Raw genomic sequence first — 26,726 nt, 5'->3', positions numbered from 1 at the left:
AAAGGTTCGTGGGGAAATCCGACTGATGGTGAATCTAAAAACCCAAATGCCGGTAAAATTATTATTTCATTTTGTCTTGAAAAGAACAACTCAGCCATACTTTTAAATGATCTTTGTAAGGCTTGTGTAATGTGGATACAGTGTCATCACTAGGCTGAGGCAGCAAAGGCTCAAATACATGTTATCAACCCAAAGCAAAACTGGGTGATGGGTTTTTGGTAACCCGGAAAGGGAGGTAACACTTATTTCAAAATGGCGTCGAAAATAATTTTGCGGGAACGTCTTTTGAAAAGTTAAGGTTTGTTCTTGTGATCCTTCTCACTAAACATCCAGTATAACTGTTTTGAACTAAGGTGTTACGAATTGCCAGTTCAAAGGCCTTGAAAGTAGAAAACGTTTTCATCAAGACCCGGAGTTTCGACAACAAATAAAGTAAGTCTGCATGATACAAATAAAGTCTTTCAAGAACATTTAGAAGTTGTAAGAACATCGAAAACATGGCACTTTTTATGGATAGCGTCTTCTTGTATTCTTTGTATCAGAGTATCAGAGCTACTGATTGCCAAAGTAACTTTTAACATGTTTAAGGTCTGTCATATTCTCACTTAAATCTCTCCAAGCAAAGCTGGAACCATCCTCGATAATCTCCAGGGTATACGTTACGATCACTCTCCACTATACCCATTGGTGACCAACTCGTGTTATTCCGGGACAAGCCGAATAGCGACTCGTGCCCCTCTGGGAGGATTTCATATTGGCGCATGAACATCAGAACTACTTTAAACAGGAACGATAACTCAATTATTGTTTGATTCCAATGGTACTTAATATCACCGAAGTAATCATACATTGTATTGCTGTTTGTGTTTTTTTAAGAATTAAACCTTTTTGATACAACTAAAAGAAGGGGAAACTTATTTGTTACAGACTTATTCTCACGTAATTATTATCAGATGTTCACCTAATATTTCCAAATATATTTCTAAATAGGATTTGATAATCACCATAGGGATTTGTTTTATTAATTATGTAAATAAAATTTATAAAGGTACATTAAATCCTAAAGCAAAAACTCAAAAATGACTTTAAAATATTTCTCAAACTGAATATTCGTGTAACCTTGCTGTCATACCCCAAGTGGAATTTTAAATGAATTCGCTGAAAATATATGAATGACCAAAAAAAATGTCAGACTAAAATATTCCCAGAGATGTGAAATATAGAATCTATGCCCAATGTTAAAGATTAAAGTTGATCAGTTACATGCAGATATATGTTTAATATTATTGTTTTGAAACTCGAAGCGATTTATAATTACATTTCCCAAAATGTTGGAAGCGCACGTACAATCTCCATAGCAAGCCCGCAAGATCGTCAGAAATACCCTCAGTTGGACCCATGAGACCCGTTTTGTCAACACACACACGTGCGTGTATTTGAATCTGTCACCGTCAATGGCATGATTCTTATCAAAAACTTCATTATAGGCAGCAAAATCCTGTTAGCTCAGTTCTTTGTACTTTCAATATGACGATATATATTTTTCCTGATTATTTAAACAATGACATAATGCCATAAACGATGTAAGTACTCAGGATTATTTTTACCAAAGCACCGCAGTCATTTACACGCGTTCTGTTTGGTTTGTCGTATTTTCGCACATAACAAGCATCGAGAGGGGGACGAGTCTTCTTGGAGGTTATGGAAAGAGGCGAGTGGTGACGAATGCACTATACCCTGGATGCATGATTTTATTACCTCCCTTGGCTGGCTCCGCATTTTCACAGTAACCAATCAGCTAAGCCGCCGTTACAACCAAGCTTGCCAGTGTCAACAAAGATTGCGGTCGCAGTTGCAAAGGTTTGTTCGCAGTGCCACTCAGATTTTTGGGGAAATAATAAAGACAAAATCACAGATCTGAAACTTTAAAAAGAATATATGAAAGAACTCCTTCTACTTCTTTCAGAGTACCTCTGCATCAATTGTGTTGCCAAGTCTAAACGGTTAGATAATTTAAGACATGAAAGTGAGTAGTGATTGGTATGCTCAACTTCCCAGCGTAGGCACCTGACTGGATAAAACGCCAGCAAAGGGAGGTAATAAAATCATCGCCCCAAGCCATAGATGCATCCAGGGTATAGTGGAGAGTGATCGTAACTTATAACTTGGAGATTATCGAGGATGAGCTGGAACTGATACTGATAGAAATTTGACAATGTTTGGTACCATCAACTCGTGTCGGGTCACCATAACATCTATGTTAGGGAAAAAAACCTCTTGTCACTGAACACTTATGTTGGCTGTTCCCAACGAACGTTGTAGAACTATTTGTGTAAGATTTTGTGGCCGATTTATTATTTTCCCCAGGATTGCCATTTGAGCACTATTTATGAGTTCAGGAAGCTTATATAATCTTTCCTAGTTCCTGTTTCTCAAATTGTATAGGAAAGTCCATATGTTTACGGAAGTGACCTCACAAACTACGCTCACTCGTGTTCCGGTAGGCAGAAAGCAACAATGGCTGACGATAACAATGAGAACCGGTGTAGCGTAAAAAGCAAACAATGATCGGATTATGTACTTAATCCTCTCAATGCTACTGTCGAACCCATTCGACAGGAGAGCAGCATAATGACATCCCCAAATAAAACTTGCAATAATTATTCAACAAGTCGGATTTACATGTCATTTGAATCATGTATGGAATGAATTAATTCTCAGGTTTCTAAATATATAATCTTCAATTAGTTTATGTACCTTAAAACGAAAGGTCGGCACATCACGTCGAGTGGTACCCTGTCTAATATTTTCGTCATAATGAAATATTTTTTTTAATAATTTGATCAGTATTTTTGTTCTTTGGTCAAGAGAAAACACTGAAGTTTCCCATTTCCTAAAACTTAGTAACTTTCGGTTTAATTATTTATAAACAAAAACAATCTCAATGTTACGAACGATCATGGCAACGGTGGTAAGCAAACAACTCCACATGCATCGTGATACCGGAAAAAATGTGCCATCCTTTTGATAGATCCAACTGTTTTCGTTGGTCTGATCAGGTAAATGTTATTGTCTTTGTAACAAAATTATCATATTTATCGAGTTTATAATGATTTTGTTGGATAAACCTTCCCACACTGACATTGTTGACAGCCGTGGGTGACGCGTAAGGGTGTGCCCAAACTTGCAGGAAAGCACGTAGGGCATGGCACTCATGGAGGTAAAATAGGCACGAGTTGGAAAACGACCATTGATACATTTTCTAAGTTGATTCAAAATCCCGTAAAATCCCGTCACAAGGACAATTCTGGTGATTGAAGATGCACTGAGTGTCAAGCCAAAAAAACAGACCGGGAAGAGTTGTTACGTATGTAAAGTCGACAATCAAATGAGTGCAGCTTGTGTGGTTCTCTCCTGTTTATGTTTACCTTCTGCCTACCGGAAGTACTCGGACGCATCACGTGATCAAAACACTGATGTCACTGTGGTCTTCCCTATAATAAGGCCTCTTCCGTGATTTGCAACTTGGGGCAGTGAGGTAGCTCAGTGGTTAAAGTGTTTACTCATCATACGGCAGATTCGATTCCACACACAGGTACAATGTATTAAATTACTATTTGCAACTTCCTCAGTGTATTTCTGATGAAGGGGTAAGAGGTATCTCTAAACATATTTTCAAAGAAGAAAATGAAGTTGTTATCCAATAAAATGTGTTATAATATTCTTGATACAAATAATAAAGCATTGCATCCAATCTCAGCAACTAACTCTAATCTGTCGACACAAGCTGTGGTGGAAACGCAGGCACTGCCCAGTCAAACAAAACCACCTGAAACAAAATGGAATATATATATGACAAATATGTTAGATTATCATGTTTGTGAATATATACAATGCAAATTAATCTTCAATGGAAACACTTGTAAGCTATTAAATTCCAACATAATAACACAATAAAATTCCCCAAATTGACATAGATCACCCAACTTTCAGCAAAGAAAATGTTAAATGTGAAACAAAACGGTAAACATCAAGTGTTATGTCTGAAACACTTGTCTGTCTAACCAATAATTTGTTTGTCAGTTGTTCATAGTCATTGAATGAGTAATTTTAATGTCTTTTATAGAGTACAAAGCGCTCCACAATGGAAACTGACGTAGCAACTGAAGTTCCTGACTCCCTCAAGCGACTGATCCGGCTGATTGTGCGAGGGTTCTACACTGTTGAAACAGCCATAGTTATTGACATGCTCGTCCGGAATCCCTGTATCAAGGAGGATGATATGTTAGAGTTGCTCAAATTTGAGAGGAAACAACTTCGAGCAATCATCAACTCCTTGAAAGTAGACAAGATACTGAAAGTGAGAATGAGGGTAGAGACTGATACAGAAGGAAAGACAACAAGACACAATTATTATTTCATCAACTATAATGTTTTTGTGAATGTGGTGAAATATAAGCTTGATCACATGAGGAGAAAGATTGAGCTTGAGGAACGGGATAACACAAGTCGTGCCTCATTTAAATGTCCAAACTGTTTGAAGTCATACACGGATCTGGAGGTTGGGCAGCTTGTAGACCCAATGACAGGCTCCTTACAGTGCACCTACTGCCACACTGAAGTGGAGGAGGATGAGAGCTCCATGCCAAAGAAGGATGCTCGCACAACCATGGCCAAATTTAATGAACAGATTCAGGTTATTTATGACTTATTACGGGATTGTGAGGATATCAAACTTGCTCCTGAAATCTTAGAACCGGGAACCTATTGACATCAAGAAATTATTACCAAGGTATGTTGTGTGTCAATCATTCCTTGTTGATGTTTGGTCATACTGTTGATAATGATTAAAGACTGAAGTCAATATATCATCACTTTGTTTGCAGCAATGGTTTTGTGTGTGAACATGATAAACTATGACTCCTGCTGCTGAAGGATAACAATGAGTGTGGAATACAGTGTAAATCAGATGTCTTCACATGCCACGGATACACAATATTCCTTCCTTTATGTTAATATTAATGAATTGAGCATGTTGAGAAAAAAACAACAAGTATTTGTTATGTAACAATCTTTTTCATGTATCTAAAGATTAACCAAATGTTTGAAGCCAATACGAATCGTGCTCTGCATTAGCAACCTGGAAGATCAGTAGCAGTAGTGGTAAACAGTGAGCATGGTGTGGGACATGGAGACTATTAGTGAGTAGTTTGGGAGTGTTATTATTGGTCATCATGTTGTATTGAGCTTAGTTTAGAACGATTTCAAGTTGTTGAGGAAAGTGTCTAACATAGTTCTGTGAGGTACTGTAAGGCTCATGTTATTTCTGTGCATGATCCGCAGGGCACCAAGTGACAAGAACAGGACCAACGTAGATGCGGAAAAAATGGTCTGGAGTGGGGAACTGTCTCGGAACAACCGCTTTGGCTACACAGACAACAGCATCACCATCAGCATGGACGAGGATGAAAAGAATGCGACAGTACAGAAGAAAGAGGTGCCTGAATGGATGTCCAAGAGCACTGTAGAGGGCGCCACAGTCATCGACTCACAGGTAACATCATCACTAGATATTTATCACTGAACCCTTGATGTAGTCGTTCAACATGTTGAATTTGCATTCCTTACCTTTTCTCATGAAATGAATTACTGGTTCTGGGAAGTTTGTATTGCTGTGAAGGGTAATAAACAAGTAATGAATTACTGGTTCTGGGAAGCTTGTGCTGTGAAGGGTAATAAACAAGCAATTGTTATTTATTCACCAAACATTTTGCAGTCAATTGTTTAGAGTCCCTTTCCTGAAATGTACCCGTAAAGGTCCGGGTTAGAATGTGCCTTCAGTAACCAATGCTTGTCGTCAGAGGCAACTGTCGGGATCGGGTGGTCAGGCTCGCTGACTTGGTTGACATATTTCATCGGTTCCCAATTGCGCAGACCAATGCTCATGCTGTTGATCACTGAATTGTCTGGTCCAGACTCGATTCTTTACTGATCCCCGCCTTATAGCTGAACTATTGCTGAGTGCGGCATAAAACTCAACTCACTCACTTTCCTGAAATGTAAACATTTTGCTTGTTTGATTGTTTTCCTGCCATTTAGTACCTTAGCAGTGTGCACCCAAAACCTCTGTGTCTCCCTGCATATATCCTTTTTATGATTTAGTGGTAATATATGGTCTTGTATTGATGAGCTTGCCAGACTGATCTGTATTTTGCTGGACACAGGCTTCATTCCAGTGGCTAGAGTGTGAGACTGCCTCAGTGTGACTCAACCTGGTTTCATCAGGTGTGCCTATCGGCAGTACTGAACGTTGCCTTGATATTGTTCCTTCATATTGCATCCATGGTAGTGGTTTCACTGTACCTGTGGTTGTGGTTTCACTGTACCTGTGGTTGTGGTTTCACTGTACCTATAGTAGTGGTTTCACTGTACCTGTGGTTGTGGTTTCACTGTACCTGTGGTTGTGGTTTCACTGTACCCATGGTTGTGGTTTCACTGTACCTGTGGTTGTGGTTTCACTGTACCTATAGTAGTGGTTTCACTGTACCCGTGGTTGTGCTTATACCATTCCCATGGTTGTGGTTTCACTGTACCCGTGGTTGTGCTTATACCATTCCCATGGTTGTGGTTTCACTGTACCTATAGTAGTGGTTTCACTGTACCTGTGGTTGTGGTTATACCATTCCCATGGTTGTGGTTTCACTGTACCTATAGTAGTGGTTTCACTGTACCCATGGTTGTGGTTTCACTGTACCTGTAGTAGTGGTTTCACTGTACCCATGGCTGTGGTTTCACTGTACCTGTGGTTGTGGTTTCACCATACAGTGCAGTAAGTAATGAAAGGTCCCTAGTAACTAATGTTGATCATAAGATGTGACTAAATGTCAGAATACCCAGATCACATGGACTAACATCAATGGCTGCCCTGACCAGATTACTGACAGGCTGTCATCTTTTTCCTGCAATATTACTGAAAGCAGTACAATCTCAACATGGTAATGTCAACTTTTTCCATTCTTTAGATGGAGAGTGCTTACGAGGCTGGACCATCTCAGGACTTGTCTCAGGTGAACGCCAATGACGAGGTGATGAACGCCCTGCTGGTTCACGAGCAATCCAAGCCTGGTGCCAGACTTCGGATCCCCACAGACAGAGCGGAAGAAAACTCCAGCAGTTCATCAGAAGATGAAGCCCCCAAACCTGGTCCATCACATGGAGGTTTGTTGCTGTGTTTCTGTTATCTGCCACTGCATCAAGAAAGCTTTCCAGCATTTACCTCATGCTGGAGTAATGTTGTAATGTCTCTGGTGCAGGAAAGATATTCTTTTCTCATATATCTAAGTCTTACAGCTGTTAATAAACTGGTAACTCCTGTTTCTGTTTAAAGGATAGCTCCTTACAAACAAAGCTTGTTTGTGGAGCGTCTTTCAAGTAGGATGTCTTGTGCAGTATGTTAAAGAAACATTTTTGGAAAAGTAATGATAATCATAATTGTGAAATAATTTTCAACATATTCATCAAGGAGGAATAAAGTAATGTCAAACATGTGATGCATTGAGAAAGTACAAGATCCCAAACTAGTAGGGTTGCAATGATTCACCCAGACCTCGATTCGATTTTTGATATTGGACCATCGATTCGATCATTTTCGATTCGATTCTTCATACAAGTAAAATCATCAGATTTCATTTAACTCTCAGAGTTTATTAAACAAATCATCACACTGAAAACTTTTTCCAAGATTTGACTAGGAAATCAGGAATGTAAATGACGTAACCTTTTTCAAACATGATGTTTAAACACAGAACAGCACTCAAATATCGAACACAGAACAGCACTCAAATATCGAACACAGAACAGCACTCAAATATCGAATCGAAATAGTGATAATGGTTAGCAAAAATCGAAACTAAGGTGTCAGATTCGATTTTCGATTGAACTGAATTGTTTCAGGCCTAAAAACTAGAGGAGCTGATTATTTCCTATTCCAAATCACAATGTTATGTCTTTATAGGGTAAACAATCTAGCTGTGCCCTGTTAATTGTTTCGTCTTAGCATCCCCATAATTATCTCAGTTGAATTCTTAGTTCTACTTGAACTGAAAATTTGATGACTTCTTTAATTGCCATTTAGAAGTTGGTGTGATACCTTATATGGTGTGATACCTTATATGGTGTGATACCTTATATGGTGTGATAACAGGGGAGATATACAACTCCTTCATTACGATAGGTGCACCTTATATGGTGTGATAAACAGGGGAGATATACAACTCCTTCATTACGATAGGTGCACCTTATATGGTGTGATAAACAGGGGAGATATACAACTCCTTCATTACGATAGGTGCACCTTATATGGTGTGATAAACGGGAGATATACAACTCCTTCATTACGATAGGTGCACCTTATATGGTGTGATAAACAGGGGAGATATACAACTCCTTCATTACGATAGGTGCACCTTATATGGTGTGATAAACAGGTGTTCATTACGATAGGTGCACCTTATATGGTGTGATAAACAGGGGAGATATACAACTCCTTCATTACGATAGGTGCACCTTATATGGTGTGATAAACAGGGGAGATATACAACTCCTTCATTACGATAGGTGCACCTTATATGGTGTGATAAACAGGGGAGATATACAACTCCTTCATTACGATAGGTGCACCTTATATGGTGTGATAAACGGGAGATATACAACTCCTTCATTACGATAGGTGCACCTTATATGGTGTGATAAACAGATAAACAGGGGAGATATACAACTCCTTCATTACGATAGGTGCACCTTATATGGTGTGATAAACAGGGAGATATACAACTCCTTCATTACGATAGGTGCACCTTATATGGTGTGATAAACAGGGGAGATATACAACTCCTTCATTACGATAGGTGCACCTTATATGGTGTGATAAACAGGGAGATATACAACTCCTTCATTACGATAGGGTGCACCTTATATGGTGTGGGTGTGATAAACAGGGGAGATATACAACTCCTTCATTACGATAGGTGCACCTTATATGGTGTGATAAACAGGGGAGATATACAACTCCTTCATTATGATAGGTGCACCTTATATGGTGTGATAAACAGGGGATATATACAACTCCCTCATTACGATAGGTGCACCTTATATGGTGTGATAAACAGGGAGATATACAACTCCTTCATTATGATAGGTGCACCTTATATGGTGTGATAAACAGGGAGATATACAACTCCTTCATTACGATTACGATAGGTGCACCTTATATGGTGTGATAAACAGGGGAGATATACAACTCCTTCTCATTACGATAGGTGCACCTTATATGGTAGGTGATAAACAGGGGGGAGATATACAACTCCTTCATTACGATAGGTGCACCTTATATGGTGGGAGATATACAACTCCTTCATTACGATAAAGGGTGTGATAAACAGGGGAGATATACAACTCCTTCATTTAGGTGCACCTTATATGGTGTGATAAACAGATAGGTGCACCTTATATGGTGTGATAAACAGGGGAGATATACAACTCCTTCATTACGATAGGTGCACCTTATATGGTGTGATAAACAGGGGAGATATACATCTCCTTCATTACGATAGGTGCACCTTATATGGTGTGATAAACAGGGAGATATACAACTCCTTCATTACGATAGGTGCACCTTATATGGTGTGATAAACAGGGGAGATATACATACACCTCCTTCATTACGATAGGTGCACCTTATATGGTGTGATAAACAGGGGAGATATACATCTCCTTCATTACGATAGGTGCACCTTATATGGTGTGATAAACAGGGGAGATATACATCTCCTTCATTACGGGATAGGTGCACCTTATATGGTGATAAACAGGGGAGATATAACTCAGGGCACTCCTTCATTACGATAGGTGTGCACCTTATATGGTGTGAAAAACAGGACAACCCTTCATCGATCACCTTGGTGTGGTAACTTGTTTCCTTGCTTGGTAACATTGTTTCTCCACTTGTCACACTCCCTTATTTAACCTTGACTCTACAAACTGTGATACCACACTGAAATCAATGCCAACTTACGGTAATTACTTGAGAAGTAAATGTTCTTTTATTTTTACCTACATTAGATATGTACATAAGATACCTAAGTATACATTATAACTCTGATTATTTTCTGAAGATGTTTTGTGTTACACAGTTGTTGAAGAAATGGAGAGTGATGATGAAGAAGAGAGTGTTCCCATGGTAACAGTTGGTATCCGCAAGGTGCCATACCAGGAAGTGACACCCGACATGGTGGAACAGATGACCCCAGCGGAGAAGGACGAGTATATACGTATTGGGCAGGAGTTGTATTCAGACATGTATGAATGAGAAATAAAGTGAATGTTTTTGTAAATAAATGTTGTGTTGATGTTCTGTGAGAGGCTGGGAGGTAGGCCAGAGGATAGTGTGTCCACTCATAACACAAGCAAAGCAGGGTGGATTTCATGTGTAGTAACATACCTTGGTGTCCTGTTATTTTATAAAGCTGTGTTGATCAGTTACAAACAAGTGCATCAAATTGTGCTAAAAGACTTAGCAGAGACTGCAGAGATGTGTGTGTGTAAATATTGCTGACTGCAGCAGTAATACATTACTTGTTACTCGTCCTTGTGTGGATTGGTAGTCTAATGTTTGAAATATTGTAAATCCATCTCAAGCCCCTACTTAGATTTTAGAATAACTCTGGTTATAAGAGGGTTGATTGGCTGGACTAGTGCTGCAGTGCTAAAGCCCTAAATGAAGCAAATCTAGATTTCCTCAGGTTCTGAATCTCTGATCTCCCTGGGGCTCCTTTTCAATTAAATGGGTTTATTTGTTACTATCAAAATTATATATTCAGAGCATAAGCATTAGTCTATGGCGGGACATGAGGGATTGCTGGTTATCACATGATCTCCCAGGCTAGTTGAAGTAGAATATGGGCTAAACAAGACAAAACAACTACTCACAGAATGACTGATTTATTGAGGCATAGATTGTTGACCATCATGGTCAAGTGTGTGTTAGATTGCTGTTACACACAACAAAACACAGTGCTGTGGATATTTTCACCCAGCCACTGATTACAGGTAAACATCTATTGCAGGTGTAACGGACGTAAGTTTAGCCGGTAAATACAAGGTAATACCAACTACGAGTTATTGTTTAATTCAGGCTGTTACTTCTCAGAGAATGTCCAAATTAATGAATACCTGGATTCACAAATCAATGGTACATTGGCCATATTACACGAAGACGGTCCCAACAGTACAGGTGTTGACAACAGGTTTCCGGTTTACCAGAGTTTGAAATGGTGTATATTGGATGTTCAATAGGTAGTGGCAAGTCATGTACATCATCAATATATATCCACATTGGCATAATACTAAACCCACATTTCCACATTCACAACCAATTGTATTGTGCTGTCATCTCTGCACCTTCTATTCAGTTCTCTTCTCTACACAATTACTGTCTGCGCATACAGACCTGTTCCAGGTTGTCTCACATGTCCCGGTATGTTGTCAGAAGACAGTACTTTTCATCATCTACCACAATGAATCTTTTCATGTCAAATATATTCACCCATGCCATAGTAAATGATGTCTAACTCTAGACACTGTGTTGATGCTTTAAGACTGCATTTCCTGTACACAAGGATTGGGATATCAACAGAAACAAGCAGCTTGAACTGTTTCAAGATAACTATTGTAGAGCCATAACGAAATATAAAAAGGTATAGTTTGTTTTGTGGTTCCATTGTGATTTGTTTTGATGTGATCCACGGATTGAGTAGTTCCTTAAATTGAGTAAGATATAGACAGTATCAAAATGTTGCTGTAATATATTCATCCCCATATTGTTTCTAGATATATATAAAAAAGTACTCTGAAAAAACTATTTTCGTGGACAGACATAGATGTTACAGAGCTACATCAGAGAGCACACTGATGGAAGACCAAATTAATCGTGCACCACCAGAGGTGGATGTTACAGAGCTACATGAGAGAGCACACTGATGGAAGACCATGTTAATCGTGCACCACCAGAGGTGGATGTTATAGTGCTACATCAGAGAGCACACTGATGGAAGACCATGTTAAAGACCATCGTGCACCACCAGAGGTGGATGTTACAGAGCTACATCAGAGAGCACACTGATGGAAGACCATGTTAATCGTGCACCACCAGAGGTGGATGTTACAGTGCTACATCAGAGAGCACACTGATGGAAGACCATGTTAATCGTGCACCACCAGAGGTGGATGTTACAGAGCTACATCAGAGAGCACACTGATGGAAGACCATGTTAATCGTGCACCACCAGAGGTGGATGTTATAGTGCTACATCAGAGAGCACACTGATGGAAGACCATGTTAATCGTGCACCACCAGAGGTGGATGTTACAGTGCTACATCAGAGAGCACACTGATGGAAGACCATGTTAATCGTGCACCACCAGAGGTGGATGTTACAGCACCACAGCAGAGAGCACACTGATGGAAAACCATGTTAATCTCGCACCACCAGAGGTGGATGTTTTAGGGCTACATCAGAGAGCACACTGATGGAAGACCATGTTAATCGTGCACCACCAGAGGTGGATGTTATAGAGCTACATCAGAGAGCACACTGATGGAAAACCATGTTACGGTAATTGTGCACCACCAGAGCTGGATGTTACAGTGCTACATCAGAGAGCACAATGCTGATAGGACATGTTAATCGTGCACCACCAGAGGTGGATGTTACAGCACTACATCAGAGAGCACACTGATGGAAGACCATGTTAATCGTGCACCACCAGAGGTGGATGTTATAGGGCTACATCAGAGAGCACAATGATGGAAGACCAAGTTAATCGTGCACCACCAGAGGTGGATGTTACAGCGCTACATCAGAGAGCACAATGCTGATAGGACATGTTTCTTGGAACTCCTTTCGTCCAAGGTCATGTACTTTTGTTGTCTTAGATGCCCTACAGTTGATCCAGGGAAGTTCAAAGAATCTTCCACTAGACCTAGGAATGCCTTGACAAGGACCTCTGCCCTGGAGACAGTGAACAGATCCTTCCTGAGATGAAATCTCATCTCCATGAGCCTCGTCTCCTTCCTCTGCCAAATGTACATGAATGTTTCAGTGGAGGAATCAAAGATGACTGGCATGTCTATTGTCAACTGGTTAGATGTATTGGTGATGATATCAGTTTCATATATGAAGTAGTTTGTACCAAGGTTTTGGTCCTCGGGAACCAGCTTTTTGATTTCTTCTGACGGATATATTGCATACTGGGTGAAGTGTTGTATAGTCTTCTTGTTAAGCTTCAGGAACTCTTCCACTGTAGTGGTGTCCTCTGGTATTTGGCAGATCAGGGGAATGAAGTTCGTGCATCTCCCCAGCGTTCTAGTCAGAGCAGGAACCAGGCCACGAAGGTCAACAGAGGTCGTGATGGTTGATGTTGTTTTGCTGCTGACAAAGGCAAGAAACAGCTGGTAGATACTAGCAAGATAATCAAAAGGAGTGAGGCCTCTGTCCTTTACGTATTTCATGATTTTTGTGTACAGGTGATTGTTTACTGGTCTTGTGAGGAAGATGTGACCAGTTTGTACGTTGTGTATAACTGACCCTTTCGATAGACTGTTGTAAGGTATGTACTTTGTCTTTGTCTTCCAAAACTGGTTTACTCTCTTGAAGTCCGGAGCAAGAACTTTCTGGATTTCCTTCGCAATATCCTCATCTAGATCAGTTACAACATCTTCCAGGGGTTTACCCAGCTGTGCTGCATTGGCCATGCTTTCAAGTTCCTTCACAAAGATTGTGATGGCTTTCAAATCAAATGCAAGTCTGTGGAAAATCATTCTGAGCTGTAGGGACCTTGTAAGAAATATGAATCGTAAAGGGCTCTTGTGCTGAAGATGCATTGGCTCCTCTGTGTGTTTCCTGACCTCGGACAGGTCTTCTCCGGACAGTACACGGAAGTCCAAGGCATCCTCCAGAGGCAACATGTTTGTGGAGACTTTGTCATGGCTAAGAATGTAAGAGGTTCTTGTGACCTGATGGCGCGACACACACTCTTTTGCCACAGCTATCAATGTTGATATATTTACCACATCTGGTACAGAAATGGTACTGACGATTACAAAACCCATGTTGTGATCACAGTTTGTCTTCAGTCCACAAACTGACCTTGCAATTGACATGCTTATTGCTTGTTTAGTTATGACGGACTCCATGTCATAGGCTTGCGTCTGTTCCTCCCCTTTACCTGACAGTAAGTCCAGTATTCTTCTGGCAATGCTGCATGTTGATTGTAGCTGGATTTCGTGAGTGGACAGCTTTACTCCAATGTCTGACAAGATTCCGCCTGTAATTTCCATGGCATACATTGAGTCCACCCCTTGATCCTTCATGTTGGCGTCCAGCTGAAAACTCTTTATATCCAACAAAGCCTTATCACACACAAGCTGTTTTACATATTCCCGCAACATCTGCAGCCCCTCCTCCTCTGTGCAAGTCTGTAGTCTGTCAACACTGAAAGAACATTTGCCCCCTTCCGATGTTGCCTTTTGATTTATGATCTTCATGGCAGGTTCCAAATATGTCTTAAGTCGTACCATTAGGGTTGTTTCCTTATCCCTCTGTAATTGTTCTGCCATTTTCTGTCTGTCTATTCTACACATCAAGGCTTGGGGCTCGTTCAGCATTAGCATGTGTGACAGGCACTGACTTATGTCCTTCCTACCAATGACCATGTATCCTTGACTCTCCAACTTCCTCAGAACAGATCCCTTGTTCTCTAGCATCCCAAGGTCGAGAGGTCCCCAATTGATGCTCTGGCCACTCTTTCCACGCTGCCTCCTGTACACTGCCAATCCGTCCAAGAATCCATTACCAGCTCCATAGTTTGACTGACCAGCATTCCCCAGAACAGCTGCACCAGAAGAATGCAGGACAAAGAAATCAAGAGGAAGATCTGCAGTCAGGATATGAAGATTCCAAGCACCTGTTACCTTTGGAGACATAGCTGTGACGAGTTTTTCCTTTGTCATCTCAGAGAGGGAAGCATCCTGTAAAACAGCTGCACCGTAGAATACACCCTTGAGAGGTTTCAAATGTGTCTTTACCTTTGATATAGCTGATTCCAGATCCTTGTAGACTGTGACGTCAGCTTGAATGGATGTTACGTAGCAGTTATGTTGCTGAGATAGATGGTCCATATCTGCTTGTCGTTCAGGATTAGGCTTACGTCTACTCAGAATGACCACACATCCAGCTCCTCTTGCTGCAAGGAATGTCACACATTCCCATCCCAGTCCTGTGAGACCTCCCACAACCAGATAGGAACCTGTCTGCTGGAACAGGTGGGAACTTGGTGTCATCATAGAATTCATGTCCAAGTTGCTATCTGAAGACAAGGACAACACGGTGCTATTAAGAACTTCTGAAATGTTAAGTGGGGTGGTTGTTTCTTGTTGCTTTGATACCACGATGTCACTGAAGCTGTGACATATTTTGAGCACCGTCTTACTGTGGGATTTTATCCATTTAATCATTTTGGGTACTGTTGCAGTCATTACCCTTGGAGAAAATATTTCAAATGATCGTATGACATGAAGTTGCAGGTTTTGCAAAGCTCCAAGTAGGTACTCCAGGACAGATCGTCTAGTGATAGGTTCAAAGCAAATTATTTTCTGTACATTTGTGAACGATGTCAAGAGTCTTTTGGCTTCCACTTCTGTCAATAAAACTGTCGAAATCAAAGTTACAGAGTCACTTCTTTGCTGTACAGTATCGTTTGGCTTGACTAATGACACATTCTTTGTCCCTTGTGAAAGAAACAAATGTGACATTGCATTTGCAAATGGCTTAGTGCTGTTTGTGTACAAAATGACTACATTGTTCCTTGCTGTATTAATGGACAAACTCCACATCAGATACAGTATAGTAAGATGACCCGGAACATAACCAGGCACCTGTTCTACGTCTATGGTGCAGCACTTTGGAACCTGGATAGTCTTGCAAACATTTGAAGGAAAGAGGGTTATTACATCAGGATGGCTACGTCTGGATCCGACTGACAATTTACCATTTGTTTCAAGACACAGAATTGGGTGTATATTGGCCGTGGATCCTGCAGGGCACCCACTGCGAAGTCCATGCAGCATGGGGCTATGCACAACCACAGAAGTCACCACTATATCACTCATATCTTTCATGGATGTAGCTGTCTTTTGTTTGGGGTAGAAAAACGGACTGACTATTGATGTCTTTGATCTTGTGCAGAGCATACCCTCAGAGCGTTCATCCATTGTAACTGATCGAAACAGTGGTTGCAGGCTTGGGTGTGACAGAATTGTGTGCATGTAGACTTTATCATTGTGGAGACCTATCTCAGGGTACCTTTTGAAATCTTCAGATCTGCATTGTGATAATATCCCTGGAAGCCTTTCTAAGAAGTTCCTGTCATTGTCAACTAGAACATCCACAAGCTGAATGTGAAGAGATCTGTACTCCCTTAAGACACACCTGATGAAACCTTTGACAGCTTCACTGAGACAGCCACTTGCAACATTTTCTCCACTGTTTTGTATTTCTGAAATTATCACCAGAGGAATAGACACTCCTCTACTGGCTAGGTAAAGGGCAATGAGTCTCAAGGACATAATCCTACTTGTGAGTTCTTTTGCAGGGTTTTCCTCTGTCAGTTTGGAGGTCAGTTACCGCAAAGACGAAACAGATTTGCTTGATGTTGTGTATGACAGAGTCAAGAGCGTGTCTTGTGCCTTCAACACCCATGTGATCCAATTCATGTATGACACAAGCTAGTTCTAAACTGGTTAGATCTACGTTGGTGAAGATGACAGTTCCAGTATCAACACTGTTCTGTGAGACGTCAAAAGAATCCAACAAAACCAAGCTTGTTTTGAATGTCGCTTTGTGAATATCAAAAGTATCTGACCCTATAAATTTTGTTGTGAATCTTTCAACATTTGCTATGATTGTTCCATTGGGTGAAAGAAGTGTTAAGGTAAAGGATGTGTGGGAACCGTTGCTGTCTGTCATTCTTGTATAAACAAACATTTCTGTTTCCATTGAATGTCTGACGATTACATTCTTGAGCTCGACTGGGAGAAATTCCCTTTCTTGCATGTCGAATGCAGCTGCCGACTGCAGCATTCCATCGAGTATTGCAGGATGAATAACAGTGTTGGTCATCTCCTCTCTCAGCTTTTGTCCGACTGCTAAGCTTGTGAGACTCTCAGATTTCCCCCTTGATGCATATTGTATGGTTGCAAAGTTAGTTCCATATGTAAATCCAGAATATTGCAGAATTTGATACACTTCTTCGCCGGTGATTGTTTGGGTACATCTCTCCTCTATGGCCTCTATGTCCATCCGTTCCTCTTGAAGTTCACCGTGACACGCCCATATTCTCCCCTTTGCAATGACATCACCTGTACTTTGGATGGTGAATTCTTTGGTGCAGTCATTTGTAGTTTGGCTTTGATCCTCAATATCAGCATCCAATTGAACAGACATGTCTTTTTTCAGAGTTACTGGATTCAGAAAGCTGACAGATACCACTAGATGTCTAACATCAGCAATATTCATTGATCTTGCGATTCCAAACCCCGCTTCCACATAGGTTGCTCCTGGGACGACAATAATGTCCTTGACCTTGTGTTCATAGACAGTTCCAAAGGTAGATGGTCTGATGTTCAGTATGCACTTGGCTGTGGAAGGTGACAGTTTTACAAAGAGATGACTTCCAGAGTTTCCATTAGATCCAAACACTTCTTCCTCTGTAATAGGAGGCAAGATCATTAGGTGCTTGTGAAAGAAGGCATAACTCGGGACTGGTGTTGGGGGTTCTGTGTGGTTAAACAGCTCCTGCCAGTTTATGTTCATGGCCATCTGGTACAGCTCGGAGAGGGTCCCCAGGATCGTCTTTTCTCTAAACTTGACTGTCAAGGAAGGAAGGCATATGCACGATGATGTACTTTCCTGAAAAATGTCACCCATGTGAGCTTTCAATACTGGCTTTGGACCAATTTCTATAAATGCATTGAGATGATTGTCAGAGGTAGAATTTTGTATTCCTGAAGCAAACTGAACAGGATTTCGAACATTCGTACCCCAGTATTCAGATGATGTGACATCTTCCTCTGTGGAGTGAGAAGCAGCTGTTGACATCATAGGTATTCTCGCTGGTAAGGGTTTCAGGTCTGCAAGTATGTTGTCTAACTGCAGCTTGCATCGGTCCATGTGGTGGCTGTGGTATGCGGCACTGACAGGGAGATCAGTCATCATAAGATCACTGTGAGACAACTGAAGACGTGACTTCACCTCATCCACGGCAGCAGAGTCACCACTAACTGTACACGACACAGGGCTGTAACGAATTGCAATATTCACGCTTGCAACTTCTTCACAAATGTCTTGTACCTTCTCTGTCTTAAGGTTTCTGACAAGAACCATCTTACCTCCTGTGGCTTCAGCCAGGATTCGTGTCCTGTGAAAGATGACCCTCACAGCTTCATCCAGTGACAGGATACCAGCAACGTGTGCTGCAGCCACCTCCCCTACTGACTGACCGACAACAGCGGCTGGGCTTACTCCCCAGGACTCCCACTGTTTGGCAAGAGCGACCTGACAAGCAAATATGGCGATTGGGCCGAAATGAGGTTCTTGTACGTCATAACCGTTTCTGAGCCTCTCTGTCAATGACCAGGAGACGAATCTTTGCAAAGACGCATTAATCATGTTGATTGTTTTGCTGAAAGTTTTGTTGTTTTTCATGAAGCCATCACACATACCTGGCCAAGCAGTGCCCATCCCACAAAAGACGAAGATGATCTTCAACTTGCTTGCGTTAATGTCAAGGACGTCTCTGCTCTTCAGTATTATTTGTGCTTGCTGTTTCAAGTCACTAATAGTCTTCACAACAAATGCCTTTCTATGCGGGAAATGTTCCCTTCTGACTGTCGATGTGTAGGACAATGCTGGCAGGTCATCGTCTGTGAGATCATCACAAGAAAGAAAGTTCTCAAGACTTTTCTTCAGTGACTCTGAGGTGCTGCCTGAAAAACATACAATATGTGAAGCCCCCAAGATGGGCCTGCTGGCACGTGGTGGTTTATTGTAACTATGTAAAACTGCATGACTATTAGTTCCGCCAAAACCAAATGAATTGAGGCAAGCTACTTTCGCAACTGATGTCCATTGTGAAGGTTCTTGTGGAATGATAAACCGAAACTTTTCAAAGTCTATATGTTCGTTTGGCTTGTCGAAGTGAAGAGATGGTACGACTGTGTTGTGTTTCATCATTAGCAGGACCTTGATAAGACCAGCCACCCCTGCTGCTGGTTCCAGGTGGCCGATGTTGGTCTTTACAGAACCCAGGTAACGTGTTCTTGGATTCCCATCAGAGGTAAAGAATTCTCCAAACGCGTTGACCTCGATAGGGTCGCCTAGTTTGGTGCCAGTACCTGTGAAACATAATCAGATCAGATTGATTCGGAGCTGACTATTTGAACCTCCGAAATTATTGCAATTTAGTGGCCTTAAACATTAAATCAACTGTTATATTTTCAGGAATACATACTATGTATCTAATCTGTATCTGTACACTGATCATTGACAGATAAACGAACGCCATGAGAATATAGTGTAACACAAACACACAAAGACTTACCGTGGGCCTCAATGTATTCGACGGCGTAAGGGTCAACATCATGCGCCCTGTAGAGGTCTTGGAGCAGCTGAAGCTGCTGGCTACCAGATGGCGCTGTGATGGGCTGGGCCGCTCGACCATCTTGGTTTACACCAGTAGATATCGTCGCCCAAATGTTGTCACCATCATGAAGTGCCTTCAACATGGACACACACTACTCACTTAATCTGATTCCAAATAACACATACATAATATGAAACAGTGTTTGATCTCACTATGTGACTCGGTTTCACAATATAGACTCTGGTTCTTACTGTTGATAATACCCAGACAAACTGGAGTAGGGTACCTCAGCTTGGAGGCATGAATACTCAAGTCTTCAAACACGCCGCAATTCGCCATACAGAGTTGCGTCCCTTAGGCGTGGCAGAAACGTATGATTTCATTTGCAAATTATGTTCCTGTGTTAGTGCTCGTGTCTCATCCCGGTAGAAATGATCCAACATCAGGCAGACACGCCCTGATAAACTGAAAGCAGCGCGATACCAAACTTGCTCACCTGTGCTAGTGGTTTGAGGAGGACGATCCCACACCCCTCTCCCCTCGTGTACCCGTCTGCGTTAGAGGAGAAGGCGTGGCACTGGCCACTGGGGGACAGCATCCGGGCCTTGCTGAGGGGGACAAACACTGTGGGGTGCAGCAGCAGGTTCACGCCCCCACAGAGCGCCATCTCACAGTCCCCTGGACAACACATGAGGATTGTGATGCGTGAGACACAAATGAAATGTCTAGATATTGTTTAGCTACCTTTTACATGGCAGAGAAAAGGTAGACATCTAGATGTACTGATACGTTGCATTTGCATTCCAACATATGGGTATATTTAAAAGAGAATGTAAGATATATGGGGTAGCCAGTTGTAAATATAACAGAAGTATTACTGAGACGGGATGTACACGCACCTGCTCGGAGGGCCAGGCTTGCCTGGTGTATGGCCACCAGAGACGAGGAACAGGCTGTGTCCACTACCATGGAGGGTCCGGACAGGTTGTACACGTAGGACACACGATTGGCTAACACACTTCCTGCGAGACCAGCAACAGAGTAGTGGTCGATCTCGTGAGAGTTGGCAGTCATCCTCACGGTGAAGTCGCTGTTCATGGCACCTGGTGGTAGGTAAATGAGTATCTTATAGACAGACACCAGTCATCACTCGTGTCCTCTCAGAGTGAGCGAGATTAGATTTACTCCACATTTTAGACTGACTGACTGAGTTTGGTTTTAAGCCGCTTTTAGTAATATTCCAGCAACATCACGGCGGGGGACACCAGAAATGGGCTTCAAACATTTCCACATTTTAGAAAAAGACCGCACCTCACAACAACTGGGAATAGAACGGGCTTCACACATTTTACCCCTATGGATATTAAACTGTGTGTTGTGAGTCAGTGAGCCTGACAACCCGATCCCGTTAGTCGCCTTTTACGACAAGCATCAAGCATGTGTTACTGAAGATCAGTTGTAACCCGGATCTGCACGGGTCTTTACCCCTATATATATCGAACTGTTTGTTATGGTGTCTTCAAGACTACCCCACTGCCCATTAAAACATGTGTGGATTTCCCTCCAATTCCTCATGATCTCGTCTAACTAAACAACAAATATTGGGAGTATGTTTTACCAGAACAGAATGTAACCTGAAAGTGTGGCGCTCCTTATCTTTTAAAGTATAAATACCCGTCTGGTGTTTTGTTAGCTGGGTTGCAATATGCGATGTTAGTAATCTACCTGCAGAGTGATGGCTACATGACTTACCTATGTAGACTCCGACGTTCTGTCCTGCTATATGTTGTCTGGTGACGCCGGCGTCCTCCAGCGCCATGTACGTGCACTCCAACACCTGGCGCTGCTGGGGGTCAATCTGGGCAGCCTCGCTCTCGCTGATACCGAACAGTTTGTTGTCAAAGTCTGCATAACTGGAATAACAAAATTTAAACACTCAATGCTAATCAAAGAAGCTAACAAATTTGGATTCTGTATTTGTATTTTGATTACGAATAAAACAAGGAGAATATCTCAACAACCACGAACTCGCTCCGCGTTTAAAGTTACTATCATCTTGGTTCGTAGAAGGATCATACAGACAAGCTATAGACTTACTTCTTTATGAATCCCGCTTTTTTTAGAGTAGAACTTGCCCATGGCTGTTACATCCGGGTCATAGAAACTGTCCTTGTTCCATCTGTCTGGCGGAATGTCTGTTACGTGGTTTTCTCCCTTCACCAAGACTTTCCAGAATTCCCTGAGACAGGAAGCCCCGGGAAATCGACATCCCACGCCAATGATGGCAATGTCCATCTTCTTTGCCGTCTGTTGTTTCTTAAAAAGAAAGAAAATCTGAACTGGACATAAACACAAACAAAAACAAACAAACGAAAGAACAAAAACAAAACACAATTCACACACACACACGCACGCACGCACACTGAAAACCTCCACATTGAACACAACACCTAAGTTGCATTAAAATTGACATACTATGTGAATTTTGAGTTCAGTATAAGCGAGTGGGGGCCGCTCTACAACCCCGTGTCAGTTATGTACGTTTGTGTGCGAGTGCATGCATATGTGTGTGCGTGTGTGTATGTGGGTGCGTGTGAGAGTGCGTGTGTGCATGTATATATGCGTGTGTGGGTGAATGCATATGTGCGTGTTTGTGAGTGCGTGTATATATGCGTGTGTGCATGTATATGTGCGTGCGTGTGTGTGAGTGCATGCATATGTGCGTGTGTGTGTGCGTGTTTGTGAGTGCGTGTATATGTGAGTGTGTGTGAGTGTGTGTGAGAGTGCATGTATATGTGCGTGTGTGAGAGCGTGTATGCATGTATATGTACGTGCGTGTGTGTGTGAATGCGTGTATATGTACGCGCGTATATTATAGGATTATAGGATATTTATATAGCGCACATATCCAGGCAACTATAGTGCATGCTCAAGGCGCTGATATTTTTTCCCTCGATCATTGGATGTCAATCTCAATGGCACATCGTATTATGAATCTCAACTCCATGGGGAATATACAACTCTTGCATCCACTAGGCGCAACGAGTTATTATGGCTTGCTCATTCTAACGAGGTACCAATTCACAGCTGGGTGGACTGGGACACATAGTCATAGTAGTTTGCACAACACTGAAAGAATCTGCACACAAAGTTGACTCCAAGGTTTTTACACGCAGTCACATGTGGGCTCGATCCCGACACTTCAACCTCGCTGGATCACTATCCTGGCGCCTTAGCCAGCTCGCCCACCGTTCCCCATGTGCGTGTGTGCACGTATGTGCGTGCATGTGTGTGAGTATATATGTGCGCGTGAGTGTGTATGTATGTGAGTCTGTGTGTGTGCGTGTGTGCGCGCGTGCGTGCGTGTGTGTGTGCGTGCATGTATGTGCGTGCGTGTGTGCGTCTATATGTGCGCTAGGTGGTGGCTATATTACTCTGTGGTATATTTACTGTAAGATGTATGGCAAGAAGGTTGTGTTTGATTCATGAATCAGGAGGTAGGTCAGTATTAGTTTTGAGACAGAGAGTCACTAACAGTGAAGTAGAACTACAGACATTTCCCTGGAAACACTGGTCGGCTTAGTGTGGTAAGGTGTAGTCACTAAATGGACAACATACAATGAACATTCCATGGTGCACGCTCCTTTCATGTTAGTGTTCATGGCTGCGTCGCGTTTCTACCGGCACAAATCATTCCTGACACATTCAGTCATGAGAAATTCATATTTGGTATTCATTCTGTATGAATATCAGTAAAATTCCGTCATATATATCCAACCTTTCAACTCTTGTATTCCTTTCTTGCATAGTATATGATACTGTCATATGTAATGATTGTGGGCCCTTAATATTCTGGGAAAATAAATTTCAGTCATGTTACGGTAAATCGGTAACATGTCGATGTATATATATAGGTTTATACATAAAAAAAAACCAATTGTACAAATAACACTTGATCGTTTCACCTGAGTAGTTTCCTATGTATTGTTTTATAGTAGTTTTTATGGACTTTTGTGATATTTTTTCTGTTTTAGTATTGTTACCCGGAATGTTCACACCTCCATTGTGGAATAGTCACATATGGTAGTCGAAGCTTTCTCACAGGCCCGATGAGGACATAATACAACCAGTTACACTGTGACTGATAAATGTGAACTCACCTACTCCCGGCATCAGTACAACAGCGTCCATTAAATGTCACAAAAGTTTGCTGAGATTCAAGTTTTGATGACACCATATATTTGGATCAACTACACTGCGACATTTCCACGCAGGATAAGCACCGGCTTCTTTCACTTCGTGACTGCCATCTCACTTAGACATTAAGGCAGATTTAGTTTGGCTTAAACTATTTTGCACAAATTTCGGATATGAATTTTCTTTAGAGAGAATGCATTTCATTGCATATCGTGAACATCTCATATTGTATTATCTAGTCAGATGTCAGGTTTAGTATTTGGAGTCCTCTCATTACATGGAAATAGCGGGAGGATACACTTACAGCCTTTAAATATAGAATGTACTGAAATATGTAAGTTATTTAGTTCTTGCCGTCAAGCGATTCTCTCTCGTCTCCATATTTTTGCTCAATGATCCCGTGGAAGGATTTTGATACGATGGAATAAGAAACTCGATCTCTAATCTCCGTCACAACACCAGTCTCCCCACTCCTTGGCTCAGAAAACGAAGCTTTAATAATAGCTGTGTTAATGGCGTGTGTGCATTGAGGTGCTTAGTGGAGCGTTCAATATGTGGTCTTATTTCATTCAGAATGTCAAAAACAGCTGTCCTTGGCATTCTATACCTAGAGATGACATCGTCATCAAAGAGCTTGTCCATCGTCCGATCCAAAAATATTCTTTCTCATATGTCCGGATTCATTGTCCTCACATTATTCAATATGATTAATGTAGCCATTTAAAAAATAATTGCAAAAGTCTAAATGGGACGGGGTGCTTTGTTAAAAAAAGACACTGACCTTTGTGTAGTGCAAGCGGGGACATGCACCAGTGGAATACCTAGTGCCCGTCCGCTCCACGACTGACTACCCTTGTTCATGTTAAGTTGTGCGGCGTGGAACAAGGCGGTTAGAACAAAGGAGGTAAAATATCACTAGATATGATACATCTGGCCCCGAGTTCTCGAAACAAACTTAAGTCTGAGTTTTGACTTAAGTCTGAGTTTTTACTCAAATTTGAGAAAACGCAGGAAAATGCATTTCCCAGAATAAACTGAAATCAATATTGAACTCAAACTTAGCAGACAATTTGAGTTTGGTGGATAGATTACTTAAGTTGTTTGGGCTTTTTTTAGTTAAAAAATGCAGTTGAGTTAAAAATTCAGCTGTTTCAAATTGTCAAACTCAGTTTGAAATTTGAGTAAAAACTTAAGTTTGTTTCGAGAAATCGGGGCCTGGTACCTTATTCTGCCTAATGACAAGGAACGAACGAATGCTACTTACATGGTGGGGGATCCTTGTGGACGCCATCGAGGAGACAACAGTAACACAGGGTGTCGGCTTTGGGACACCGAGGTTCCCCCTGTAGTCTTATACCCAACATGGGGACATGTCTGTACGTCTGTTGCACACTTGAAACATCGAGTCGAGCTCTCAGACCGAGATATCAGAGCATTAAGTTGTCTGTGAGCATAGATGGCACTAACGATGTTTGAATGCTTGCTGTGGAGAGCCCCCTTGACCATTGCCCCTCTCAACTGTGGTGGTGGTCAAACAAACTGACGCAACTGGCGGAGTCCTAGAGATACTCAAGGCATCATTCCAAGCATATCAGCGATAACACTACACGCCACATTTAGGGACCAAACGCTGGTCGCATAGTGCATCTTCTAACTACTTTACGGTGTTGAATTTAATTGTTATATAATGTAACTGGATCTTACCAAAACATGTTATACGTGATGATAATGATGATCATCTTACACACTCGTCTAAGACACTCTTGTAGTTTCCTGAATACAGATATTTTCAAAGTAAACTCATCTGATTCTGTGTTCTGCTCTTGAAATCCATGTAGAAACAGTATACACTTCTTAAATTCCCAAATATATAATCTGAAGAAATATTTTCTCTAATATTATACTAGCTGGAAGTGCATGTACAATACTGTTGTGAACTGTCTCTCGCTGACAATATTCTCATTGTCGATAGCTTCCAAATATATAATATATACCCTCCAAAAAAAGAAAAGCATCATGAAAATAGCAATTTAATGTAGCAATGAATTAAAACGTGATTCATTTTACAAAAGGTTTGCTCTGTTTATGAGTCCTATGGTGTTTATGTTTTGAAACATCACAACAAAACGCACCATCCGTAAAATACCCGTATTTTACAGCATGATTTTCAATTTCGGCGTGTAGTGTCACAGAATACACAATTCACATGCAATACACGTGAAAGTTGGGGATCAGATAGTCTCAATGATAGGTATAAAAGGTTGATCGCTGTCTGTCGATTATTCACTGTATTTGGAATATTGTTGACGAACGCAAAATGCCACGTCTAAGTGAAGCCAACCGTCATATCGCCATTCATCATCATCATATCATCATATATACATTTGTATAGCGCCGATATCCAGCTCCGCTCAGCTGCTCAAAGGCGCTTTGTTTTTTCCCTCGTTCACTGGATGTCAATCTCAACGGCACATCGTATTGTCAATCTCAACTCCCTGGGGAGCATACAAACTCTTGCAGCCACTAGGCGCACCGAGTTATTGTGGCATTCCCATCCTTACGAGGTACCCATTCACAGCTGGGTGCACTGGGACACATAGTCACAGTACTTTGTCCAAGTTCACTGCACGTTGCTGTACCCGCAACTGGGTGTTTGCACGTATTCATGTGGCCACCATCTGGTCATATACCTACGGATTCGTGGGTTCTTTTAAGTGCACAGGGTTGTGTACTGTACACTAGGGGTTGTGACAACACTGAAAGAGTCTGCACAC

General features: G+C 41.6%; 2 protein-coding genes and 1 long non-coding RNA gene across 3 annotated transcripts; 2 read left to right on the top strand and 1 right to left on the bottom strand.

Annotated features, from left to right (window-relative positions):
• Positions 1-251: 251 nt before the first annotated feature.
• Positions 252-10,389, top strand: LOC124260936 (general transcription factor IIE subunit 1-like). The gene is given in 6 exon segments (XM_046695263.1): positions 252-298; positions 4,127-4,759; positions 4,761-4,792; positions 5,344-5,554; positions 7,023-7,218; positions 10,191-10,389. Coding segments are annotated over 5 exon segments (1,230 nt in total). The 5' UTR covers positions 252-298; positions 4,127-4,144; the 3' UTR covers positions 10,367-10,389.
• Positions 8,392-9,578, top strand: LOC124260939. The gene is made up of 3 exons (XR_006894222.1): positions 8,392-8,459; positions 8,503-8,616; positions 9,498-9,578. It is a non-coding gene; the product is annotated as an uncharacterized LOC124260939 (long non-coding RNA).
• Positions 10,390-16,533: 6,144 nt separating the features above from the next.
• On the bottom strand, positions 16,534-25,243 carry LOC124260926 (hybrid PKS-NRPS synthetase pytA-like). The gene is made up of 8 exons (XM_046695249.1): positions 25,217-25,243; positions 21,887-22,071; positions 21,508-21,668; positions 20,655-20,858; positions 20,252-20,433; positions 19,714-19,888; positions 17,130-19,507; positions 16,534-16,611 (listed from the first exon to the last, which is right to left on the bottom strand). Exons 1-8 carry the CDS (start codon positions 25,241-25,243, stop codon positions 16,534-16,536), a joined length of 3,390 nt encoding a protein of 1,129 aa, XP_046551205.1.
• Between the last annotated feature and the right edge of the window lie 1,483 nt (positions 25,244-26,726).

Source organism: Haliotis rubra, unplaced genomic scaffold (genome assembly GCF_003918875.1).
Source record: "Haliotis rubra isolate DU_JTF1 unplaced genomic scaffold, ASM391887v1 Scf781, whole genome shotgun sequence".
Lineage (NCBI taxonomy): Eukaryota > Metazoa > Mollusca > Gastropoda > Lepetellida > Haliotidae > Haliotis > Haliotis rubra.
This window is presented reverse-complemented; position numbering and strand designations above follow the sequence as displayed.